Source organism: Patagioenas fasciata, chromosome 17 (assembly GCF_037038585.1).
Source record: "Patagioenas fasciata isolate bPatFas1 chromosome 17, bPatFas1.hap1, whole genome shotgun sequence".
In the NCBI taxonomy this organism is placed as follows: domain Eukaryota; kingdom Metazoa; phylum Chordata; class Aves; order Columbiformes; family Columbidae; genus Patagioenas; species Patagioenas fasciata.
This window is the reverse complement of record NC_092536.1, coordinates 1246392-1271932: the sequence shown is the minus strand read 5'-3', so window position 1 is coordinate 1271932 and position 25541 is coordinate 1246392. Positions and strand designations below refer to the sequence as shown.

Genomic DNA, 25541 nt, shown 5'->3' with positions numbered 1-25541 from the left:
TTTGTAAAATTAAGACCCGCGTTCTGCAGATAGTTTAAATGTGGATATGAAGCACTTGTTCCATGTGTGGCCAGTGGTTTGTAAGAGCAGGAGACGCAGGCAGGGCCGATCTGAACTGCTCCTGCCCTGGCACTTTGCTCCGGCTGCTGGAACCAAGGTTTTAGCGCCCTCCTGAGCCAAAGGGTGCAGTCGAGTCAGTCTTTAACAGCCGTTGACTGATCTTTCACTTATGTATGTACACTGTTTTTGAACTCATTTTACCTTTGCTCTCTAGCTTTTTGTGGTGTGATTTCTATGAATTCACTGATCTGAAAAGAAAGTTTTCTTTTGTGTGTTTGCTGCTAATGGCAGCGGTTTTTTTTTCCCTAAGTTTTTAATGGAGAAACAGTAGTCAGTTGTTTCTTACTTGATTGCGTAGTTGTATTTCTTGTATTTTCTTTTTTCCTTTGGAGTTTCATGTCTTTTTTTTTTACTGGCATGGTAATAATTAGAAATATTGGAGGGACGTGCCACCTGTGTGAAGCTGTAGTCAACACCTACCTGCTGATACCCACTATAGTCTTAAGTAGCACAATGATGGTTCTTTTGAGGTAACCTAATTCAGTATTGCTCATGGTATTTTAGATGGTAAGAACTGTGGCTCGTTATCATGAAGAAAAGAAACTTAATGAAGAGCGAGCTAAAAGGGAAGAACAAAACAAACTGAGGCGAATTGCTGCATCAATTGCTAGAGAAATAGAATACTTCTGGTCCAACATTGAACAGGTAAAATCCCGACTCGGTAATACTTGTGCAAGCCATACTGGTTTTTATTTATAAAATGTAAGTGCTATACTAGACTTGATTTACATTTCAGGTTGTTGAAATAAAACTGCAAATTGAATTTCAAGAGAAAAGGAAAAAAGCGTTGAATTTAAAGAGAATTTCAAGGAAAGGTAATACTATTCCCTTTCATAAGAAATGCAGTATAAATTCTGGTGCTGTAGTTTTACATAATTTCACTCAGTGGGTTTCAATCCCATTGGCGATAAATTGTGAGATGCTAATAATTGGTTGTGAACAGATCTCAACTGTGAGTTATGGGGTTTTTTATCTTTTTGTGGTGGATTTTGCTAATGTTTCTTATGTTTTATGTTGAATGCATTTAAAACTTTACGTAAGAAACACACAATTGCTAAGTGAGTAATGGAGACATCAAGTGTAATAATTTTCCAGGTAAGGAGACAAAACTTGGAGAAGACCTTTTATTGGAAAAAGACAGTGAAATGGTAAGTCCTTCTGTTTCTTCAAAAACTCATCAAATTACTTGAAATACAACTACTTCTGTGAAAAAGGTCTGATAAATGCGAAATGTTTTCCTGAAATACACAACAATAAGCAGATTTCTGTGCAGTTACTGTCAGTTGAACATATTGTCATAAGCACATTTACCAGTTTTTCTGGTTATGAACCACAACGTTTAGTGGGGAAGTGGATTGGAGTTGATAGATCTCTTATAAAGGAAGAATTCGTACTTAATGGCTCTGAATTAGTCATTCTAAGATTTGAAGACCACAAAAATGGTACAAATTAATTGCCAGACTTTGTTCTGGGAAAGAGTTTCATCTACTGTAACCAGGGCTGAACTTTTTGAGGCATGAAAACATGTTTTCAACTGTGATTGATCTGCTGGAAGATGTAGGTGTATGTTACAGAATGGATCAAACTGAGTGAAACGCCTGAGGCAAAATGTGTGCTGGGACCCCTTGGCTACATTTGTGCAGTTGGGAAAGAATGGCTGAGGGGTTGTTCCTCATTCATGGTTGTCGATGTGTAAAGGGTGAGTGTCAGGAGGATGGAGCCAGGCTCTGCTTGGTGACAACCAATGATAGGCAGTGGGTTCAAACTGGAACACAGGAGATTCCACTTAAATATGAGAAGAAACTTGTTCCCGGTGAGGGTGGCAGAGCCTGGCCCAGGCCGCCCAGGGGGGCTGTGGAGTCTCCTTCTCTGCAGACATTCAAACCCACCTGGACACCTTCCTGTGGAACCTCAGCTGGGTGTTCCTGTACCACAGTTAGACCTGAGTAGTTTGAACCACAAAGTAGCTGATTGCCCATTGTCCTCAAGTAAAGAAGCAGAGTATCTGGTTTTGTGTGACCAGGAAAGTGCTAAGAGCTGTTAAGTGTCTATTACCAAACGCTGTTGTGCAAGGTGCTTGTTTCTTTCTTTAAAACAAACAAACCAACCAACAAGAAACTTCCCTAACTTTGTTGGATATGACTTCACGTATTTTAATTATTTAATGCCAGGGTTCTTCATCATCTGGCAGGAAAAGAAAGGCAAGCACTTCTTTGACGGATGAGGAAGGTAAGTCACTTGTCAAAATCGTGCATCTATAGTGTAGTACAGAAGTTGTGTATCAGAACCCTGAGAGCGCAGGTTTTCAGTCTGTTACTGCATGGATGCTGTGCTTTTCACAGGCCAAATGCCAGCTCTCCTCCATTTCTTAGATAGAGTATCTAGTTAATTAGATAGTAAATATTGCTTAAAAGAGCTTCATTGAAAAATTTTTTTAAAAAATCTTTTCCCTGAAAACACACGGACATCATTAGTGGATTTTAATTTTTTCTGTCCTTGTTCTTTCGTTTCTCAAACCTTACGGGTGGTCTCAAACTTCTTCTGAGGATTTCAGACTGAATAACCCATCTGCTTTAGTTCCTCTCTGGTGCTGGCATCTGTGTTGTGTTCCTGACAAAGGAAATCTCCAGTTTACAGCTACAGAATGACCTGTCTCTGGTGGCCGTTGTCAGCCAACACTTAGCAGTTCAAGGCTGCCTTTTGTCCTGGGGCAGAAGCGCTTCTCTCCTTTTCACTGATCTTTTAAGTTCTATGTGTTTCCCTCAAATTTTCTTGTTTTCCATAGGTCTCATTCTTTTTGAATCTGCTAACATTATAATCTCCACTAGTACACTTCAGAGGCATAAAATTACAGCCTTCCTGAATTACTGTGCGATTTGAATGCCAAGGTTAGCGTTTGTTTTTATTTTAGTTGAAGATGAAGAAGAAACAATTGAAGAACAAGAAGCTAAAGAAGGAAACATAAACCATCAAAGCGAATTGTCTAACCTAGCCAAAGAAGGTAGGCGTGTGCCTTGATTCCTCCCTGTGGTGCGCTCAGAAACAAGAGGCGAAACCATGCAGTGGATGTTGTGTTTGTAAATAGCATTCTAGATGAGGAGTTGAATGTGTTCAGATGTTGCCATGTGTAATTTGATTTTTTTCTGTTTGTAAAGTCGTAGCGGTTGGTTTCTGGATGATGGATATCTGTATTTTATGAAGTGGTCCATATGCTTACCTAGTTATCACACAGGGTAGCTTGAGAAAAAGGCTGAAGCTCTGCATTTCTGTAAAACCTCACAGCAAAAGACTCTCAGCCTGAGTTCTAGGAATGGATGATAAATACTTAAAAGCAGAAGCGTATCAGATTGAACATCAACATTTCATCGTCAACTGTCTCGAGTATCTCAGCAGGGTTTTGTCACCCACCTCATAAGTCTGAAAGGGCCCATAGTGCTGATTTTGGGGGGTATAAGTACTTGAGATAAGCATTTTTTTGAGACAGTGCTCTGCCCAGCAGCTCTTTTTCATTAGCAGTGAAACAATAACTTCTCTGCTGAGCTCGACGTATGCAAAGTATCCCATGGGGATCATTTCATTTATCATGGTGAAAACCTGGCTGGTTTTTATAGGCAAGCCTACAATTAATATGCAGTTTGCAAATCCGTTTGTTTGGTCTGTTTGGCAGCTTAGTGGCCACAGCCAGCTGGCCAGTTGGAGGGATTATAACTCTGGGCCAGTCAGCCAAGTTCCTAATGAGGATGTTTCCTGATGGGCTGGCCGCTGTCAGCACGCACATTGCCGCTTCGGCAGCTCAGACAAGGGATCATGGAGATACTGTGCAGTGGGGTTGAGGTGCAGCTCAGTTTTGAAACTTAGAGGTCTTGAATTGTCCTTCCACCACCAGGCCGGATTTGATGCCCCTGCCTCCCCAGTTTGTTGTTGGTTTGTATGGTGGGTTTGTCGCATGGTACAAAGCGAGCTGGGTGAACAGACGGCTTGGTGGCATGCCAAGTGTCCTCCGTAATTGACGCCATTAAATAACTATTGCCATCATCCACCTAAGAATTACTTCTCAATTAACTTCTGATTAGAGAACTGGCTTTATACAGTTGTGAAAAAGTAGCGAGATTAAAAACAATGGTATTGATTGTGACACGTTTCGATATTTCTAAACTTCATCCTTTAACGACCTTCAGCTGAATTGCCTCTGGAAGATTTACTGAAGATGTATGAAGGTGCCTTTGCAGAAAACTTCCACTGGCCCCAGCCGAAGCCGGACAGCGAAGAGGACAGCAGCGAGGAGGGTAAATCACTTGTTGTTTAGACGTAGTTGTGCTGACTTCAAAGGTGAAATAAATTGATTAACGCTTCAGGTCTCTGTTAAAGAACATTTTATACTAGAACATTTTATACAAGAACGAATGGAAAATACAGTGGCTTTCTTACTACGCAATTGGGAATGAATGTTAGAAAACTTAGATTTATTCCTGTTATTAGTAAATATTTTTGGGCAGTGGTCTGTGAAGAATTTTTTCCTCTTTTTCCATTTCTGTTTATGAGAAGACGGTGGAATATGCCTGTCTTACAGTTGAGATGCATGAGGTGTTCAGGAGCTACAGTGAGCCACAGAAGAGCCTCTCTACGCCGAATTAAACGGCATGTTTTATAGCTAGCTAGTATTACACAGTCGCCATCTGTTCTGTATTGCAGTGATGATGGAATTGCGTATTCGAGGGTAGGTTTTAGGTAGTATGAGAGAATCTGCCCAGAAGTTGTGAAAAGCTACCGGTGACGTTGGCCTGGCTAGCGTGAACATCCAGAACACGTTTGTGATTCTGAGCTTAGGCTATTTTCGTTTTAGCTTGAGTAGCCTGAAAAACATAGAATTGTTCTGAGAAGTTAAGGGCCTCCTTTCAGGCCCTGTCTGAATTCTGGCCATCTCGATTCTTTGTATAACCCATACCTAAGTTTATTTGAAATACCAATGTCATTTTTTCTCCCATAGAAATGGAGGAGCACATCTCTGATCGGGAGAGTCCCCAGAAGGAAGTTGTTCTCATAGACTCGCTGCTCACCATTGACCAGTACAAGGGGCTGGACAGATCGAGTCCTCCTAAGAAGAACATGCGAGACATTTCAGAAGTTGCTGCTGCAGCAGAAATGCTGTTACCTAAAGGCAGCTCCAGGATAACAACAGCGGTAAGGCTCCCTGTTTTCTGCTAGCGCTGTGCTTACTTTTACATAAAGATCGCTTTTTTCATGGTTTTGCAGATTTCAGCAACAAACTACACTAAATATTTTCTAGTTATTGAACTACAGAATGGTTGTGCTTTGTGAATTTAACTCAGAAAAAAAATGTAAAATCGTTCCCATTACAGGTAAAATACAACACTCCATCGCTGCTGTATGGGCCTCTCAGAGAGTATCAGAAGATCGGGCTGGATTGGCTGGCAAAGCTGTACAGGAAGAATCTCAATGGCATCCTGGCAGACGAGGCCGGGCTTGGCAAAACAGTGCAAATTATTGCCTTTTTTGCTCACTTGGCCTGTAATGAAGGTGGGTTCATTTGCCTAACGATTTTAGAGGGGTACTATTATCTTTGGGAATTGTAGCCTAGGGTCACATTGTTTTCTGCTGGACTGTACCAGACTCTAGTTGATGCAGTTAGGGGTGTCTTCATATCAAGGATGCTGTTTGGTCAGTCTGCTGTTACCTTCTAGGTGATAAAATTCTTCTGAAGCCAGTTCACTAGTATATAAAAGCCTTACTAATTTCTTAATGACCAGATGGCCATAGTTAATGTCAAGGAGTAAATACAAACAGTTGGACAAGTGTGTCTGTATCATCTCAGATGAGATGGGTGCGTGAGGTCTGAAAAATAACAGAGACTAGATTAGTCATTGAAATACCTCTGTTATTGGATTGCACTTTTAATGATGCGCTGCACTGAAAAAATTAGGGGACAATATAAACCACATGAATTGTCAGGAGTCTCTCTCTGCTGCTAACTGCTCTGTTTCCCCATCTGTAGGTAACTGGGGCCCTCACCTTGTTGTTGTACGGAGCTGTAACATATTGAAATGGGAGCTGGAATTGAAACGCTGGTGCCCAGGCTTGAAAATACTTCTCTACTTTGGCAGCCAGAGGGAACTTAGGGCAAAAAGACAGGTACTGTAATTTGCAGCTCCTACCCTGTTGTATCTAACATTTTAGATGGCAAGATTCTTCCTTTGACCTGCGTTTATCTGTATGTTCCTTGTATGCTGATGGGAGATGAGAAGTTTTTAACATTGCAAGTTGGTTTACAAAGAGATTCACACCTAAAAGTTCTAGATTTTCAAAGGCATTTTTTGAACTTCCTTGATATTGAGCAATACATGCAACACTTTACCAGCTTTCTGAACTGACTATAATTCAAAGAGCAATGCTGTCTTTTAGAATGCCTTGGGTCACAGCATCTTTCTGTTCTTAGTGGAAAAAATAGCTGGTTGTATTATAAGATACTTGAAAGTTCTGCCGTAATTTTGTCTCATCCTCTCTTTCCTTTTCTGCAGGAATGGACAGAACCCAACAGCTTCAATGTGTGCATCACTTCCTACAAACAGCTGTTCAAAGGCCATCCAGCGTTTATGAAAATGCGATGGAAATATTTAATAGTAGATGAGATGCAACAAATAAAGAACATGACTGAGAAGCACTGGGAGGCACTTTTCAGTCTCCGCAGGTACGAAGCAGAGAATTGTTGTCCTGCTGGCACTGGGCTTTTTCTCTCTTGTCACACAGTTCCCTTCTTGGCAGAAAACTGATAAAAACCCTCTTGATTTGGCCTTCCCCAAATCCTGAGCAACATGCACCCACAGAGGTGCCTTTGGTTCAAACACTCAGGATTCACAAACATGCTTGGGATATTTTTCTTGCCACTGTTGTAACATAATTGGCCTTGGTTGTTACTTGTGCTCCCAAACAGATTGCCCTGTTCTGAGACTCTGCAAGGAGGAAGCTAGTTTGGTGCTATATTTAGGATTAAAAAGATAATTTATCCTAGATTTCATTTTGTTAGCAATACTTATTTCTTTTGTGTATCTGACAAACCTAAATCTACAGTAAACAGTGTTTGAGTATTGGTGTCCCTTTCATCATGATGAAAATGATGTGTCAGTTAAAAATCTTCTTTTATTATTCACAGCCAGCATCGTTTGCTTCTGATAGACACCCCTTTGCATAACACATTGATGGAGCTGTGGACCATGGTGCATTTCCTGATTCCGGGAATTTCCAGACCTTATCTTGATTTTCCAGTAAAGGCAGCTAATGAGGAGAACCAGGATTATTGCCATAAACTGGTCATCAGGTTACACAGAGTATGTTGTCGTTTCTTCTCATCTGTCCTACTACCGTAGTTAAGCTGTTGGAGGAAAAAGAAATGAAGAAAGCAAAAGAGATAGTGCTTCAGCTTGAAATTTCTGGCCTTTCTTAAAACTTTGTCCAGTTCAGACCGAAAATTCTGCTGAAAGCAGAGATTTCTGCTACCAAAATAGCGTGGAAACTTCTTTTAAAAACAATACAAGGCTCAGATTTTGAAGCATAACATGCAGAAATGAAAGCACAAATCACTGCTGTGCGGCTGTGCATGGCAATATGATTATATGTGGCACGTGAGGTTTATTCCATCAAATGTGTTAAGTGTAAATAGGTTCAGCTTCCTGTTGTAAAACTGCATCTTTGATGTGAGAAATACTATTTTCCCTCAATTACGAATTGTTTCAGATGATTCAGCCGTTTATTTTGCGGAGATCCAAGAGAGACGTTGAAAAGCAGCTGACAAAGAAATATGAACATGTGCTGAAGTGTCGTCTCTCTAGTCGACAAAAAGCCATGTACGAAGATGTCATATTACAGCCAGGGTAAGCAGTTAAAATAGTGAATTAAAAAGGCTGCCGTTTTTGGTGCTGAAGCAGGATGAGAAATGGTTGTCATGTTGGAAATGGTTTTGTTTTTTTTCTGAAATTTCCGTAATGACCAGTGATTAGAATGTGATGACATTGTAAAGTGATGCTATGGGCCTAATCCCAAACATGCATTTACCTCTGGAACCTAAAGATCAAATTGTCATGGTCAGGTTTGCTGCTATTTTGTTTTAAGATTTGTCTCTAATGTGTAGTTCTTTATTTCTTAAAGCCCACAGTGTTTCATGTTTCCACATTTACATGTGCAGCCGTCTACTTAAAAGGTTCTAGAAAGACCTGGGTAAAATCTAAGCTTGTTTTAAGCCTTTTGCCAAACACACCGTGCTGCACATTCTCACCTTGCTGATTTAGGGACATCTCCATGAAACCTGTACTTACATTAATGTGTTTCTCTATCACTTATTTGGTAGAACCCAAGAAGCCCTCAAAAGTGGACACTTCATCAGTGTCCTGCACGTCCTGATGCAGCTGCAGCGGATCTGTAACCACCCCGATCTGATCAACCCTCGGCTTTCCAGCACCTCGTACGTGTCGGAAACACTGGAGTACAGAACTGCATCTCTGGTACTGAGTGCCCTGGAGAGGGATATTTGGAAGGTGAGTAGGAAAGTGAACTGTTTTCTTCTTTCTTGGTGACTCTGTAGAGTTTCAGTACTTAGTATTTTTTAGTCTACCTGTAGTTTATAGGTGGAAGGAGTTGACTGTTCCATAGCTGTGCCTGCCAAGTGCGTAGCCGCTGCATCTCTTTTTTAGGAATAGCAGCCTGAGCTTTTTGGGTGATTTGTAATCAGTAATTTTTCATTAACCACTTGTTCAAAGAGAAATTAACAACTTTGCTTCATCATACTCATGTTTGCGGGGATTTTCCAACAGGGAACACACTTTGGGTAGCACGGTGCTGATTTATGGCATTCTGTAGTTTTCTTTCAGCTTTCAGTAGCTAAAGAAGAACAAGACTTACTCTTTTTCACATAAGAATAAAACTCTGATTGAGTGACTAGATTAGTAGACTTCTGTCAAGCCGTTTGAAATAGCACTACTTGTGTTATCATTAGAGAAGTGATCCCTCTCTTGGAGATAACCAAAGGAAATAATTGCATTAGAGAGAAGTAGGAGTAATGGAGCAGATGAGGTGATCTTTTTGGTTGATCTTATTTCCATCCCTCATATTTTTCTACTCCTAAATTATACACATGCCTTTATAGTTTGGCATTCGAACTCGATAGTTAACAAACACCTTCTGAGAGTTCTATGTGATTCTTTGAAAATTATGGTACATGAAGACCTGTTAAATGTGCCCTGCTCTGATTTCCCTGGCTGGGTAATGATTGCCGTTCTTTTTCTTCCATGCTGATGTTTAAAATAGGACTGTTATTTTAAGATATATTTCCAAAGTTTCTAGGCAGTTTTGGCTAATAATTAATAGTTTACTTTTTAAACTTACAGCATTCATTTCAACATTCATTTCAAGTTAAACAGTGAAATCTAGAAAGTGATTTCAGCATAGAAATAGAGAGGGTTTAACTGTTTGGGTCACCACATAAAATGAAGTTTATTTTACAATATCCCTAGGAATCAGACCTGTCTCTTTTTGATCTCATTGGAATGGAAAACAAAATGACTCAGTATGAAGCACAATTGTTGCCAAAACAAAAGGTTACTAGAAAGTTGATTGAAGAGATCTACAGCTCCCCGGCCCCGCCGGCCAGGCCCACCCCCGTGAAGCTCAAGCCCAGCAGGTACGTGCAGCTGCCTCCTTTTAAACTGGAATTGCGGAAGAAGATGCGGTTCTGTTGGGACGTTGACAGTTTTGTCTGCATCTCTGGTTACACAATTCACACAAAATCTCAGGCCGGACTCTGCGCTGTATTATTCTGCTGCTTTCTTGTTTACCCTTGAAAACAGAGATTCTGTTTTAATAGCTTTTTGAGGCACGCAGTTCTAGTTGAAGTTTGTTCATGGGTTTCCCATAGATTTTACTTCACCAGCAGATGAATTTTATTCTTGGAGTCCTTGTTGATGGTGGGTGTTGTTTTTCAGAATTAACGTGGAGGTAATTCTTCAAGACTAAGCTGGACTTACAGTGTTAGCTGTGCCTGCCACATTCTAAGAGACATAATGGAGTTTATAGCAGTAAATTTTTAAAAGTATTTCTCTGCTAGTGTAGTAGTGATCTCAGAGTAATGCGGAGCTGTTCTTCTGATGCGAAGGAGCTCCTGATGACCCGCTTGGCCTGTTTGCGTCTCTCTGGGAATGATACGAGAGCCCCGTTCGTTTTGCAGATATTGGGCTAGACTCTCATAGCTGTTTGCTGTAATTCTCATGCATCCTGCATTAAACTGGATGCGCAGCAATGGAAGTTTTCTTCTTTCTTGGACTTAGCTAATGACTTTGTAGAATGTCCACACATGAAGTTTGCTTAAGTGCTGAGTCTTGCCAGCTTTAGCCATCCATAAGAGAGAGATGAGCATCTGATGCGATCAGTTTATACTTTCCCTGGGTGACAGAGTTTATTTTTAAAGGCCGAATTTTGATCTCCCTGTAGGCTTTGACTGTTGGTATCCTTTTCAGGTTGTTTCAGCCCGTTCAGTACGGTCAGAAGCCGGAGGGCAGGACTGTGGTTTTCCCCAGCACACAAGTCCAGCGCACGGTGGCCACAGCGACGGTGACTCAACAGGGACAAGTGCGAGGAAGGTCACCCATCGCCACGGTGTCTTCCAATCAAGGTAAGAGAGCACTAGGCTGGTCATCTTCAACCTGTGCAGAGATGATACAAGTTAGTGTGTTACTAGGACTCTTTTTCCCTCCAACTTAATGGGCTAGGATACTAATGGCTTAAAAATACCAACAGACTAATTGCCAGTAAGTTTCCCCACTAGTTTCTACAGTACGATCTGCCAGTATAATGCAAAACTAAGCTTTGTGTAACCTAACTGTTGGTGTATGGAGTAGATATGGCACAGTTGGCATTTAAACCCTGATCGCGTGTCATGTTCTGTCAAAGATGGGAATTTACAGTGCTTTTGTGTGTTTTGTTTAACCCTTAAACAATGCTTTCCAAATATATAATGTTGTAAAAGTAGGATGGAGTAAAAGGTGTGGTTAGAAATCCCAGTCCGTAAGGACAAACCGTTCCTGTAGCCGTTTTAATATCCTGTTGGAAAGGTTTCTTTTTAATGCAGGTTGTTTAAAAGAGCGGAGTTAAAAACAACCTCTAACAGCTTGCCCACACAACCCTTATCGATTGCAGCCGCAGCAGCACAGTTTCAGACAACTCAGGCTTCCACCAGTGCTCCACGACACCAGCCCGCAGCGACCTTCAGCACAGCAACTAGCGCAGCCAGCCCCGGGAAGGCGCGGGGCCAGACCTCCGCGCAGGCCCCGCTGGGCCAGGCCCAGCCCGCGGCCCCCCCGCAGCCCGGCCCCCACACTGTGCTGCCCCAGAGGCTGGTGCTCACCTCCCAGGCCCAGGCACGGTTGCCTAGTAAGTGGCCTCCCCTTTCAAGGTTTCTCCCACCTTTGTACTACAATGAGGTTAAGTTACTAGGCACCCTAAAATGTGTACAGAATCGTTGTTTTCTTTTTTTTTTTTGTTTTTATTCACTCTTCTGATTAGCCTTGCTCAGTATGTCACTTGTGACCAAGGAAAATCGAAAATTGGATAAGAAACAATAGTATTGCTGTGGACATACATTAGTGGTGTCAACTTAATCTCCTATTTCTGCATGTTTCTTCCGCTGGCAAGACTTCCTTCAGAACAAATGTTTTAGCTCTGTCCTAATGATTCCTTTCGTATTCAACACTAATCCATCTGCTAAAGGCCTCTCTCGCGGAGAGGAGCGTCGCAGCTGTTAGGCAGAGAAAAGCGATGAGGCTTTGCTTTAAGGTTGTATGTGCACCGCCTATTAGCATGTGTATAGAGTACCGAGCACTGATGTATTAATTTTATCTCTGGGGTAACGCACTGCCTTTACAAAAGCTACATTTTCACGCCAATATTTCCTCAATGTCATAAAACTTAATGCTTAAATGCCTCTAACCTGTCTGCATTTGAATCACAAAAAGCTTGGTCCTTGTCACTCTAAAGCTTTTTGGTTTGTCTAAGTGCAGATCATTTAATATAAATCATATTTCACCGTCAAATTTCAGGCCATTTCAAGTGTGTATTTGTAGTGCCACGTGTGTGAATATTTCTGTCTCAAAGCTTCGTGCTCTTGGAAAGGCAGTGAAAATCACTTTAATGTCTATACTTGTTCTGTTACAAAGTGTCACATGAGTTTTCAGGTAGCTCTGAACTTTTTTGCTAATGAAAGTGATAATTTCTAAAATGTTGATGTTCTTACCCTTTAAACAATCAGCTTTTTTCCAGTTTGTCCAACAAATATAGAAAGCAATACCTGCTTAACTTCTATATGACACTTTCGATGCACTAAGTATAATTATGCATGGAAGGCGCTTCAGCACCAGTTTACTAACCAAAACTTAGAACTGTGAATGTTGAACAACCTGCCTCCCGCTTTGTTGGTTTTGTAATGCCCATTTCCCTCCCTCGCAGGTGGTGAGGTAGTAAAAATAGCCCAGCTGGCTTCTATAGCAGGAGCACAAGGCAGAATCACTCAGCCAGAGACCCCCGTGACGCTGCAGTTCCAAGGGAACAAGTTCACTCTGTCGCACAGTCAGCTTCGGCAGCTCACTGCGGGGCAGCCCTTGCAGTTACAAGGTATTTACTTCAAAACAGGGACTTTCCCATTCTCTAGAATGCTTGTGTTTTGACGTGCGCAGTGTGTTCCTCGTTACATGTTAAGGAGATTGTTCCATCCCCACTCCTTGTGCTGTTCTGTTCTACCTGTGTTCTGTGTGAGACACAAGGCAGGTCTGTTTTGAAAAATAGATGTCTAGCAAATGAAAGACAGAGTGACTTTCTTTTTCTTTTTTTGTGCTTCAATATTTTATTACTGAATTTGTTTTTACATGTGTGCAATACAGCTAAAGTAAGGTGAGACATTATTTCACATAAACTCCCTGAGGAGCAGAAACAGACAAAACTGAAGATGTTCTTGGTTTGTTCTGAAGTGGTGTAAATACCACTTCGAGATTGGGTTTTGATCCAACTGTTACCCTGACCTGCATGTTCTACCTACAATATATTTGGCCCTCACATTTCCCTTGCTGGTGGTGTGTGTGTTGCCAAATTCAGGAGAACCCAGAAATCTTGATTCTCTGTGGCCAACATAATAAATAGAGGGAACGCTACATGAGATTTTTTTGGTTGGTTTGGTTTCGTCTGAATTCTGTATAAAACACCTAAATTTAGAATGCTAGCCCTGCAAGGTGAAACTCCTCACTATGAAGACTTAGGTGTTTCCCTCCTGTTGGATATTATAGAACTTTAAATCAGATTGGCATGATGATCTTCTCTGGGAAAATTTAACACAGTTTTGAACAGCGACGATGAGTTTGTAACAGGAGCATCTTTTGCTAGAGAACCCTATTTATCCTTTTCCACTCCATCCAGCCTTATTTTGGTCAAATCCTCTGTTGCAGGAAGCGTTCTTCAGATCGTCTCAGCGCCCGGCCAGCAGTATTTGAGGCCCCAGGGCCCGGTGGTCATGCAGACGGTGTCCCAAGCGGGAACTGTTCAGAACGCTCTGAACGCTTTAGGAAACCAGCATCAGGCAGGTGTCCCAACCTCCACAGCAGTGACACAGCAAGGTAGGTTTTGTAGCTTCAAGAAACATCTCTAAATATTCACTCACTAAAACACATTGGTATATAACTTCAAAGTATTATAGACCATAATTTTGTAAGTTTGGTTCAGAAGCAGGTAAACTGTGAGGCAAATCCGTCTGGTTTATGCATGGTGTGTACTGGAGTTTTAGATAATTTTCTAGTGCAAACTTGGGAGAGCTTGAAACTGTATTAAATATATGGATTTTTTTTGTACCAATTGAGTCTTAGGTCAGATTTTTGTGGGAAGAAGTGAGCTTGTAATACTTTGTTGCTTTTTCAAAGAAGGATCAGGGTGTCTAATTTTTATACTGACAGAGAATGTGCAGCAATTCTCTCCTGTTTTTCCACATTGATTTTGCTTTTATCTCATTTTCTTTGCTTCTCTATCTAATCAAGCTACTGTTTTCCCTTTAGACTAAAAATCTGTCAGCAGTTATGGTATGTTACAGCTGTGAAGTGTCTGCTTGTTCAAAATAATAAATGACACCAATCTTCAGAAGAATAAATATATAAACACAAGGTTTATCCTCAGTTTGTATTCCAGGTAGAACCGCAGTTACTAATTTGTCATCCGCTGACATGGGAGCAGCGCTGAAAGCAGCACCCACGCATGGGCAGCCGCAGGTACTCCAGTTTTATTTTTTATGCAAACACAACTTTGCAGAATTAATACTAAGTCCGTGTAATAATTGGAAGCTATAGTTTACAAAGCTGGACTTAATTAGGAACTTTGATGATTACAGAATAGGTAAAAAACCTTTTTGTTTTTCCAAATTTTCTCGATAAAGGAAACATATGAGGAAAAGAACCGGCTTTTGAAAGAGCGTCTGGACAGAATATTTTCTGGCAACGAGCGCCGTTGCTCGCGGGCTCCGATGTACGGCAGAGACTTGCTGAGCGTGTGCTCCGTGAGCGGCGCCGGGGCCCCCGGGGCCGGCGGCTGGGGCTGGGCCGGCTCTGTCCACTGCCGCCTGTCCGCGAGGGCCCCCGCGGGCGCGAGGAGCCCCTTGCAAGAAATGATCCGGACTTTGCTTCGGCAGCAAGAGTCTCTGAAGGATGTTGTTAACAGGTAACGTGGGACTTGGCCTTTGCCACATTTAGTTATCTCCTAAAAGCTCCTTTTCAAAAAAGGCTTTAAAACCTTTTTTCTCTTCGTGAGCCTTTTTGGTTTAGGCTGATAAATTCAGCAGTAAATGATGTGCAGTGTGAATGTAAAAATAGCATTCACTTCTTTTTCTTTTTGCCTCCCTCCCAATCCAAGCCCAAATCCAACTGACCGTACTTCAGCTTACGTTCTTATGCTTTGGATTTACCTCTGAGTAGGTACCTCTTGGAGCCAACCAACAAGAGTTAAGACACAGAGATGTAGGCAGCAGCTGGTTTAGCTAAAGCTGACGTTTAGTGGATTGTATACAGAGCAATAGCTGCCGCTTTCTAGAAACATGAAATGTGATTAGAACTCAAGCTTTTTTGAATTGCTTTTAGTAAGTTTGGTATGATTTCTTGTGTTTGAGCTCCAGTGAGGAACACAATGGTCACAGTGCAAACACCTTGACAGAAGCAAAAGCAAAGCAGACAAAACAAAGCAAAAAGATCAAGGGATGTAGAGGATGTTAACGCTTTAAAGACAGGCAGCACTTACGAAGTCAGTTGAACAAAATCCTTAGATAAGAGTGTAAAATCGCATGGTTGACAGACTGAAAATTATTCCTGCAGGTGATAATTTTGTATGTAACTTTTAAAACTGGTATTCCCTTGTTCTGGTGCTTTTCACAGGGCTCTCTTTGTGTTGCCAGCTGCTGTTGCCGCTCCCCCATGTTTATATGTAGCAAATCCTCCCCCTTCGTACAGTCACAGATTGAAACTCCTTAAGCACAGTCTGAAGCAGAAGGCAGCTCCACACCTGCATCAGTTGCAGCAGATGACGACTCCTCACTTGCTGCAGTTCCCTGACCTCCGGCTGGTGCAGTACGACTCAGGTAAAGGAGGACACGTGGTGATAATAGTTCAGTAATGTCCTGTTTCACAGGAATGGAATTTCTGTATCAATCCATTATTGCTTTTTGTGTTTGAAATACAGGAAAATTAGAAGCTCTCGCTGTCTTGCTTCAAAAGTTGAAATCTGAAGGGCGCCGTGTGCTGATTTTGTCACAGATGATTCTCATGTTGGACATACTGGAGTTGTTCCTGAATTTCCATTTCCTCACGTTTGTGAGGATTGATGAATATGCTAACCATGAACAGCGACAGGTAAATTTGCACTGCTACAGCAATGCGTGCCGCTCAGGCTTTCCCTTGTGTCTTACTCAGATTGCAACACTTGACTTGTTTTTGTCTGGCTTTCATTAGGCTGTAGTGAATTTAGTTTGGTATTTTGTTTTGATGTATGGTTTATTTACTCTCTGCTTTCCTTCTGTTTGTGTAGGAGCTGATGAAGATTTTCAACAGAGACAAGCGCATCTTCTGTGCCATCCTTTCCTCTCACAGTCGTTCCACTGGTGTCAATCTTGTTGAGGCGGACACAGTTGTGTTCTATGACAATGATCTGAACCCGGTGATGGACGCAAAGGCTCAGGAATGGTGTGACAGGATCGGGAGATGTAAAGATATCCATATATACAGGTGATGGTTACTGATCAACAACTGCTTTTTAACATGCTTTAATGCAAGGTTAATTCAGATAGTGCTACTTTGCGTGATATGGAATAAAGTGGAAACAGTGCTGAAAACTTCATCTCACTTCAATAAAAAGGATAGCAGGTTATCGAATGAAAACGTGGTCTCACCGCCAGCTGTAAGGAAGGAGTCCTACCTGCCTGGGTTTGGTCTGCTACTTTACATGGGATTAATTTTAAATGAGCTGTGGTGCTGTTTCGTTTCTGTTTTTAATAATTACACTACTTGTTAAAGGGAAGCTTTAAAGTAGAGGTAGTAGTCTGTGTTTTGTTCTGGGCCTGTACCAGAACTAGAAAAAAACCCCACAAACCACCACAATTTAGGAGTTCAGTGTTATTCTCTAAGGGCAATTTCTCTTTTTGTTTCTGAATGCTGGTTTGGAAATGACTTATCAGATTTCTATGATTTTGTTTTCCCTTTTTTCCTTAGGCTTGTCAGTGGTAATTCTGTAGAAGAGAAGCTTTTGAAAAATGGCACAAAGGACTTGATCAGAGAAGTAGCTGCTCAGGGAAATGACTATTCAATGGCCTTTTTAACACAGGTAAGTTGGCATTTGGAGTACATTCGAACACCGGTGTTGCAGTGTTCAATACATTCGAGCATCTGCATTGAAGTATTTAATAACGGAGTAGCAGGGATGTGTTTGGGGTAGAACTGATTGGAGAGCAGGTTAGCTTTCATGATCGCCTGCACTCTGGCAGCTACTGTCTGTCCGCTTTTGTTCCGTTACTCACGTGGTGATGCACAGGCCCCTAAAACATTCTGCTTTCTTGAACCTTGCTGCAAAATTCTCCAGAGCTTGTAAGGATGAAGATTTCAACAGGTTCAGAGTGTGAGGTGTGGCTGTGTAGTGGTGCAGCTCTCCAGCGCTGCTCTGAAGATGCAGCCGGAGACAGCGCTGGAGCTGCTCCATCCCCTTCTGGCGCTCCTGGGGCAGTGGGGCAGGATGAGACTCTGTATTTCTGACTTTCCTATATCTGAACTGTTAACACGTTATTCTACTCTGTCCTGCAGGAGAGTTACAGAAGAGATTTTCTAGAAATAATAGGTAGAGGTTTATTTTTTCTTTAGTCAATCCATAGTCTATAAGGTCACTTGAACCTGGGCCTAGTTCAAAGTTATATAAAAAAATAAAGTGGTCCTGAATGCTGAATATACTTTGCTTTTCTTTTTTTTTTCTTCTACTTACTAAGCAAACGATTCAAGAATTGTTTGAGGTTCATTCTCCAATGGAGGATTCTGGATTTAGAGTGAAAGCAGAAGAATTTGTAGTACTTTCTCAAGAGCCATCTCCAGCAGAAAATATTTCTCCTAAAGTTGCAAGACCATTCATAGAGGTAATTATGAACACAACTGCACAGCGTTGATATTGAACAGTTGTCTTTTTTTATTTGGGTAGATTTTATCGATCTCTTTTGCTGGCAGTTTTATGTTGTTTTGTCATTTTCCTCGTGACAAAACTTCCAAAAGGCCACAGCAGAGACTTATTCCAGAAATTTGTGTTGGGGTTCAATGGACTTCTTAGGGGATTTCCTTCCATATTTTTGAAGTCTTCATTATTTTTAAAACGTGTCTTTCCGAAAGGCCCTCAACAGTATCGAACAAGAGGATGAGGAATCGAATGATTGCGTACGAGAAATAGGACCCGAGTCAAACATTGAACCTTTAATCTCCGAGCTCTGTGAGACAAAATACAATGAAGAGCCCTCACAGCTGGAGGAATTAGTTGCTGTTGTGGATCAGGTACCATGACTTTCCGCGCGTATTTGGTTCTAAAGTAATGTTTAGTTCAAACATTTCCGTTTTTCTGCAGTCTGGCCTTATAGCAACTTTGTGGGATTGATAGTCCCATTAAATGGATGGGAAATCTCCTACTGACTGAACATGTTAAGCCTTCAGAGAGGGAGATTAGTGCTAAGCAGAGCTTTGATGCACTCTCTTCCATTAACATCAATACTAACCTTTTTTTTTCCTTGATACGTCCTCTCAGCTGACTCCAATTGAGAAGTATGCTTTGAATTATTTAGAGCTCTTCCACGTTTCAGTTGATGAGAATGAGCCGCGGTTGAACGAGGTAAAACAACGACTCTTTGTTTTCTGTGTTGTTCTGTCACGGTATGTATGATCAGGCTTAGATTTTCAGTTCTCCAGTGACATGGGATATATTGTAGGCATTTCTGTGATCTCTCTTGCTTTATGAACACCGGAATACCTCGCAGAGGGCTGATCATTTTGGGATTCTCTTGGTTTAGGCAGATGTCAGTTCTCCATTTATGTTTTCTGCAGTGGGAATGACATTCTTCAGCACAACTCAGCAAATACTTGTACTCTGTTGATAGTGGGTGAGAAAAGGTCATTAATTTCAGTGAACCTGCTTATCTGGGTAAAGGAGCCACATTCTGGTTGTCTTGGTTATTTAACCGAAATTCTGAGTTTTATTCTGAGTTTAAAGACCTTCAACAGAGACCGAAAAAGTCTTTTTTAAATCATCATGAAAATCTAAAAAATTCTATAAGATTCCTGTGGCTGAAAATGTCAAAGATCAAAGAGTTTATCCATAGAAATACAAACTGATAACTTTAGTCCAGTGTCTGTTACTGCATAAAGTTTATAAGGAATCTGACTTTCATCCAGATGGAATTGAGAAGTGCAAAGAAAGCCTGGGAAGTCCAGCATATGAAGGAGTTAAAGGAAAAGGAGCAACAAATGCTTTGGGAGGATGAAGAGGAACTACTGACCTACACACGGGAGGATGCGTACAACAAAGTAATTCCTCATTAGTCTCGTTTTTCTTAATAGTGTATTTATTAATGGATATTCTGAGAATACTGTTTCCTTCAGGGCTCAGTTGGATCATTTGAATTGAATTCTCTTTTTGCTGTGTAGGAATATGTCTATGAAGGCCCAGATGGACAGACTGAAATAATGCCGGTGAGTCACAGTAACACCAGACAGCCTAAATAGGCTTTTTCTTTTGGAAAACATAAAGATCAGTGGAGAGTTAATATCGCAGTAACTACAGATGTTGTTGTGTGCAGCTTTGGACTCCTCCCACCCCACCTCAGGATGACAACGATATCTACATTGACTCTGTTATGTGCCTGATGTACGACACCACCCCGATCCCGGAGTCAAAGCTGCCCCCGGTGTACGTCAGGAAGGAACGTAAACGACACAAAACAGATCCATCTGGTGAGCGTTTGCTCAAAGCTCTTCTGGTTTATTGCTGAACATTTAAAAAATTGGGATTTTTCATACCTCTGCATGTCTGATCCGGTAAAGATTGAGCGTGCAGGTTTGAAGAGACAAAAATTCTTGTCTCATCATAGTCTTGAAGCAATAGAAGCCCCAGTTTTTATAGTGCGTCTTTCTCTTTAGACATATAGGGGTTTTTAAAAGGACAGTTTTAGAAAATGAACATTCTACTATGTGAGTAAGGACGAAGACATCTTACTTTCTGCCACGCTCTGTTTAGTTACTGCCAGTTCGCTTTGAAGAGGCCGTGGGGAGTACTCGGGACACACGTGGGAGCATTTTGCGCCTTTAAGTAGCAGAGGAACCAAAGAGTGGTGGTAACTACTCACCAAGAACGGTTTGGGGTTTTTTGTCTCAGCTGCAGGCAGGAAGAAAAAGCAACGTCATGGAGAGACAGTTATTCCACCTCGTTCACTGTTTGATCGAGCAACTCCAGGGATGTTGAAAATGCGCCGAGAGGGCAAAGAGCAAAAGAAGAACATCTTGTTGAAACAACAAACGCAGTTTGCAAAGCCTTTGCCGACCCTTGTCAAACCAGCTGCCGAGGCCGGGCAGGACAACCCGGAGTGGCTGATCAGCGAAGACTGGGCACTTCTGCAGGTCGGACCATACCTGTGCTCTCCGCTCTTGTTATTTATTGTATTTTTGCTTCTAATTTCAGAAGTGGCTCTTTTCTGCACTTTATCTGTTTCTTAATGGTTAGCTTGGCATTTTGCTGACGTAACTCAGAACAGATTGCCTATCGTTTGCGTTCCTCTAAGGACAAATTAAAGGTTAAACTACAGAATGCATGATTAAGTTATTTTTTTGTTGTAGAGACTGCTTACTGTCGTGTTCCAGATTGGTTGTGCTGGCTGAACATTGAATCATGCAGCTGAGGTTCTCGCCGCCTTTGAGAGCCGCTCTCTGCTCCTCTCACCCCAATCTCCAAGGCTTTTCTTGCTCGCCAGTCTGCAATAATAGCATTTTATGCTGATTTATTCTCTGTGAATGCAGGTGAACCCAGGGCCTGAGCCCTAAGCTGCGCGTATCATTGTAGTAATGGTGTGTGGACACATGCAGATAAGGGGAGCTTTGGAAATGGGAATGATTTGTCACCTGAAGCTTTTGTGCCTTTATCTCTTGCAGGCAGTGAAGCAGCTGCTGGAGCTTCCTTTAAATCTCGCTGTCGTATCGCCAGCACACACTCCCAATTGGGACCTGGTTAGTGATGTTGTTAACTCGTGCAGCAGAGTCTATCGCTCACCCAAACAATGCCGAAACAGATACGAAAATGTCATTATTCCAAGGGAAGAAGGAAAGGTGAGCTTACATTGAATGATGCGTCAATTTTTACCTTAAGTTTATAGAGTTTTTTTCCTTATCTCCGTAAACACTTTTTTTTTGTTAAATGTTTCAACAGTGTAAATAAATAACTTTAAAAAGATTTTAAAATTATCCTCATCAGGATTTCCACTTATTTTATGTGATTTCTTTGAAAAGAAAAAGCACCTGAACAAAATCTTCCACAAAAGATCATCTAACTTTCCTTCTTATTTTACAGCTAATGTACGAAGCTAATCCTAAAAAGAAGACAAAAAGTATTTATAAGGTGTGCATTGGTATTCTTTCAAAATCAAATCTAGACACTGTGGTATTTAGCAGCAATGGAGGTGGGCAGATAATTCATATGAGATCCATGTTGAGTGTTACTTGAGTTCTGAAACATCAAGTGAAATTCCAAATCTGGTTTTCCTTTCTTTGTTGATACAGTGGATTGACACCAGACCTCACCTTTTGGATTTGGTAGACAAATTCTAAATCATGCAAGAACTTTGTGATTTCACTTAAACTCTAGTGGGCATTTTCCCACCTAACAACCACCACGTAACTTATCCTGATTATTAGGATGCTCCTTAAGATCTGTAGGAATGTACTTCCTGCCAGGGTCTAAGTGGATTCCAAGTATATAGTGAATGTAATGCTTGCAGCACCTTTTAGTAGATGAGGATGGTAGTGTGCTAGAGAAACAAAAATAAATTCCGTGATTATAAACAACTTTTCCAAACCACACAGCAATGTGGTGACAGAAGTGGGTAGGAATCCAGAGCTGAGCGCAGTCCCTTCTCTGGGCGAGGAGCAGGTTGGTCCTGCCCCGTCGGGCTCCGAGCAGCGAGGCCGCTGCGCCGGGTGAACGCAGAGCAGGGCAGCGGCGCTTCCGTTCGTTGAGTGCGCTCCGCAGCACTAGAAACTCATGGGCTTTTGGTTTGGATACCGAGTTAAACTTGCAAAATCTAAACGGAAGCAAAGATTCTTTTTCAAATTAGAGTTTGCCATTTTGTATGTCCCCCAAGTGCTGATGCCAGTGTGACCGTGAGAACTGCTCCTTATTTTGCTCTTTCTTTACGTATTTCCCATAGAGTTTTGTGTAACAGTAAGTTATCAGTGACTCGAGGCAGAAGCCAGTCTGTGATAGATATGTTGGAGTACGATTTTAAATAACCTACAAGCGCACCATGTGTTTATACGTAGACAAAATGCCGCGTGGGTGTGTTCACAATTGAAAGTTGGTTTGTTTTCATTTTTTAGACTAAAAACAGTCGTCCGCTTCGTACCAATCAGATCTATGCTCAAGATGAGGGGGCCACCCACACGCAACTTTATACCAATCACTTTGAGATGATGAAAATGATTGCAGGGAAAAGAAGCCCACCCATCAAACCTCTGTAAGTTTAACTGGGATTGCTTGATCAACCCATCAGCACAGGTGGCCTGGAAGCTCTTCTGAATGGTTCTCACCACCGAGAGCTATTTCACACTCTGTCCAAGCTGCTGCTTTGTTTTTCTGTTCGTGATCTCTTTCCTTGTGTCCTGGCCTGGTGTTATTGGGACGCTTTCATATTTCCTATGTTTGGCGTAGCTTTGACTCACTGCGTGCATTGTTTTGGGCGATTAAAAGCAGAAGAGCAGCCAGTTGGGTTTTTTTAACCTATTTTATAAACCACATCCCATTTGCCTGAATTGTAAACGTTTTGATGTCTGTGCTGTTTTGTAGTACGTTGTTTTCTATGTATGTTCCTACAATGACTTTTTCCTTATCAATTTAATATTTACTCTGAGTCTTTGTTAGAATGTCCATCTGTATGTAGGCTGCGGTACTGGTGGGGATATGATGAAAATTTCGCCAAAACCGCAGTGTCATCTGCTAAAACATGCGAAATTAAATATTGGTTTTAAGCTTTTTCTGTCTCCATTTCAGACTTGGCATGAATCCTTTCCAGAAGAATCCCAAGCATGCGTCAGTGCTTGCAGAAAGGTGGGCGCCCTCTGTCCTAAAGGAGTTATGAATTGCATAAAAGTGCTTGTTTTTCTTTTTTACCTTTCAGTTATTTATTTTCAACGATTGCGTGCTTTGTCTTATTGTTGTTTCTAGTGGAATCAACTATGATAAGCCACTTCCTCCAATTCAAGTTGCGTCCCTCCGAGCAGAACGCATTGCAAAAGAGAAAAAGGTACGGTGTCCATCTCAGTTGTACAGAGGAGTGCAGGGCCTGAGCAGTCAGACAGCAGAGGAAGGATGAGAAAGCGGCCTCCTGGGAGAGGTTTGGCGGGACGGGCGATGTTGTTCACATACTAGGGTTTAGAAATCCAGGCTCCAAAGTGGGACCTTTCCTTGGACCTGGATGTCACATTCATACTTGTTTAGAAGCATCTTTTTGGAAAACATATTAAAAACAAGTAAAAATCTTGTTTTATTTTTGACCATTACGTGGATTTATTCTTGACTGTTGTGTAGTCTCCTTTCTTATATTACACAAAAAGAGATACTTGTCCTTGCCTGGTAATCACTTGTGCTCTAAATCATGTAACCGTGAAAGTAGTTTGTAGTTTGAAACTGGTTAGGTCGTACAATCGGAGTTAGAGAGTTACAGTGAAGACAGATTTGCATGCTGTCCCTCCACGCACATATATAATACATCCTTAGAAGCAAAGGCGTTTTGTTTTTGAAGACACGCACCCTGGTTGCTCTGCGCGCTGTTGTGCAGACCGTGCTCACCCCTTTGTTCGCAGGCGCTGGCGGAGCAGCAGCGGGCGCAGCAGCAGCCGGGCGCGCAGGCGCAGGCGCAGGCGGCGGGGCCGCAGCCGCAGCCGCCCGTGCCGCAGCCACAGCCGCAGCCGCAGGTGGTGCAGCAGCCGCAGGCGGTGGTGCAGACGGCAGCGACCACCGTGGCCAACACAGCCGTGCTGGTAAGAACGGGAGGGCTTGGTGCCTCTGCTGGAGTAACCTCTGTGTGTACAATACCCACGTGTTTTATTTTCTCTGGAAAGTGAGGATTTTAGGTCAGTATAGTGAGATAAAAGCTATTTCCCCTCTCCCCTCTCCCCTCTCCCCTCTCCCCTCTCCCCTCTCCCCTCTCCCCTCTCCCCTCTCCCCTCTCCCCTCTCCCCTCTCCCCTCTCCCCTCTCCCCTCTCCCCTCTCCCCTCTCCCCTCTCCCCTCTCCGCTCTCCCCTCCTTTTTTCCTGATTATGCTGGGTATCTTTCACTCATTTATTAAGACTGTGTTCATACCATTATAGCAATAGATCTTGGCATTTTGAGGTGGAGAAACCCCGTATCGTTTGCAAAGGTTTTTGGCTTTTCTCAGTTTAGACTAATTTAATATAATTTAATCAAAGTCTGTGCAAATACATCTACAGTCAGCGAACGGTGTTTATACAGAGAACTAGGACAGTAAAGAGAATGTAGCTGTAAGAGCTGCTCTCTTAAAGTAGCTTTATTAACCTTTGCAAGGCAAGTGGAACGTTGCATCCTGCCAGACCTACCATGGTTGTTTTATTGCAAATCTGCAAACTTTTTGGAGCTTCTTTGAATTTAAAGTCCATTTTAATGAGTCTGACAGGTCTGAGGCTTTTGTTTTTAGAGCCAACCCAGTTTGCATACTCATGTATGCAGGCGGTGGTGACTCTGGTTTGCTTGCTGGAGGGCAAGGACACTACAGCTTTTACAGAAAGAGGCAGAGAAGGGGTTGTGACCCAGAGGAGCTGCTGCGCCTCCTGCTCGGTGACGCTCGCGCATGAGCAGCTGGCTGTGCTGTGCCAGAGGAATAGTCATATTTTCCTCGCTCCTTCTGCTAACAAGAATGTCAGGATGGTGTTCACCAGGCATTTCACTGATCTCCAATTGCTCGTTAGGGTGGTGGAATCCTGATACGTACATCACTTGTTGTTGATGTGTAAAATGAATGAACAACTGCAGAAGTATCTGTGTATTTTATTGCATTCTTCTTATTTTGCTACTTCTGGAATACAACATTGTGTTAAACGGCATAGTAGCGTAAGAGCTATGTTCAGTTTTCTTTTCTTGTTTTTCTGAACTGTTACCTCAATTGTCTTCTAACTAGGCGGGCACAATCAAAACAGCAGTTACGGGGACAAGTATACAGACTGGTAAGAAGACTTTATCATTAGGCATTGGAGATGACAGGACGTTTGGATTTTTGCTTTGAGAATCTCACATTTAATCTTGGCTCTCCTTCAGCTACAGTGAGTGGAAATGTCATCGTCAATACGGTTGCTGGTGTCCCCGCTGCCACCTTCCAACCCATCAACAAGCGGCTGGCATCACCGGTTATCCCTGGGACGCTGGCGGTGAGTTCATCCCATCACCGCTGCGGCCCGGGTTATATCAGTGCATGTGTTGTCTTCCTCAGCTTGCCGTGGGATCAGAAACTCTGCTTTTTGCAAATTTCATGGGCATCGTGTGATTCCGTATCCAACCCATCTCTCTTGCCAAAATATCGGAACGCACTGGAATAGTTTATCAGAACAAA

At 42.1% G+C, this 25541-nt stretch overlaps 1 protein-coding gene across 16 annotated transcripts in view; it reads left to right on the top strand.

Moving 5' to 3' along the window:
- EP400 (E1A binding protein p400) overlaps positions 1-25541 on the top strand; it is a 45594-nt gene that overhangs the window by 12775 nt on the left and 7278 nt on the right. For 7 of the 16 annotated variants that reach the window (XM_071816216.1, XM_065851218.2, XM_071816215.1 and 4 more), the window contains 39 exons: positions 625-765; positions 857-935; positions 1216-1268; positions 2292-2349; positions 3032-3121; positions 4299-4406; positions 5108-5301; positions 5481-5658; positions 6134-6270; positions 6657-6826; positions 7289-7463; positions 7870-8006; positions 8480-8666; positions 9642-9808; positions 10641-10795; positions 11320-11553; positions 12625-12789; positions 13614-13781; positions 14332-14423; positions 14588-14868; positions 15576-15778; positions 15880-16049; positions 16225-16421; positions 16905-17016; positions 17669-17812; positions 18060-18218; positions 18466-18549; positions 19110-19241; positions 19362-19406; positions 19514-19667; positions 20089-20330; positions 20859-21032; positions 21274-21321; positions 22299-22435; positions 22969-23025; positions 23143-23221; positions 23781-23957; positions 25113-25158; positions 25250-25359. In XM_071816216.1, the coding sequence (XP_071672317.1) occupies positions 625-765; positions 857-935; positions 1216-1268; positions 2292-2349; positions 3032-3121; positions 4299-4406; positions 5108-5301; positions 5481-5658; positions 6134-6270; positions 6657-6826; positions 7289-7463; positions 7870-8006; positions 8480-8666; positions 9642-9808; positions 10641-10795; positions 11320-11553; positions 12625-12789; positions 13614-13781; positions 14332-14423; positions 14588-14868; positions 15576-15778; positions 15880-16049; positions 16225-16421; positions 16905-17016; positions 17669-17812; positions 18060-18218; positions 18466-18549; positions 19110-19241; positions 19362-19406; positions 19514-19667; positions 20089-20330; positions 20859-21032; positions 21274-21321; positions 22299-22435; positions 22969-23025; positions 23143-23221; positions 23781-23957; positions 25113-25158; positions 25250-25359 (5439 nt within the window). Of the gene's footprint in view, positions 1-624; positions 766-856; positions 936-1215; positions 1269-2291; positions 2350-3031; positions 3122-4298; positions 4407-5107; positions 5302-5480; positions 5659-6133; positions 6271-6656; positions 6827-7288; positions 7464-7869; positions 8007-8479; positions 8667-9641; positions 9809-10640; positions 10796-11319; positions 11554-12624; positions 12790-13613; positions 13786-14331; positions 14424-14587; positions 14869-15575; positions 15779-15879; positions 16050-16224; positions 16422-16904; positions 17017-17668; positions 17813-18059; positions 18219-18465; positions 18550-19109; positions 19242-19361; positions 19407-19513; positions 19668-20088; positions 20331-20858; positions 21033-21273; positions 21322-22298; positions 22436-22968; positions 23026-23142; positions 23222-23780; positions 23958-25112; positions 25159-25249; positions 25360-25541 lie in introns of all 16 variants that reach the window. The other 9 variants (XM_071816220.1, XM_071816219.1, XM_071816214.1 and 6 more) reach the window with 4 other exon arrangements.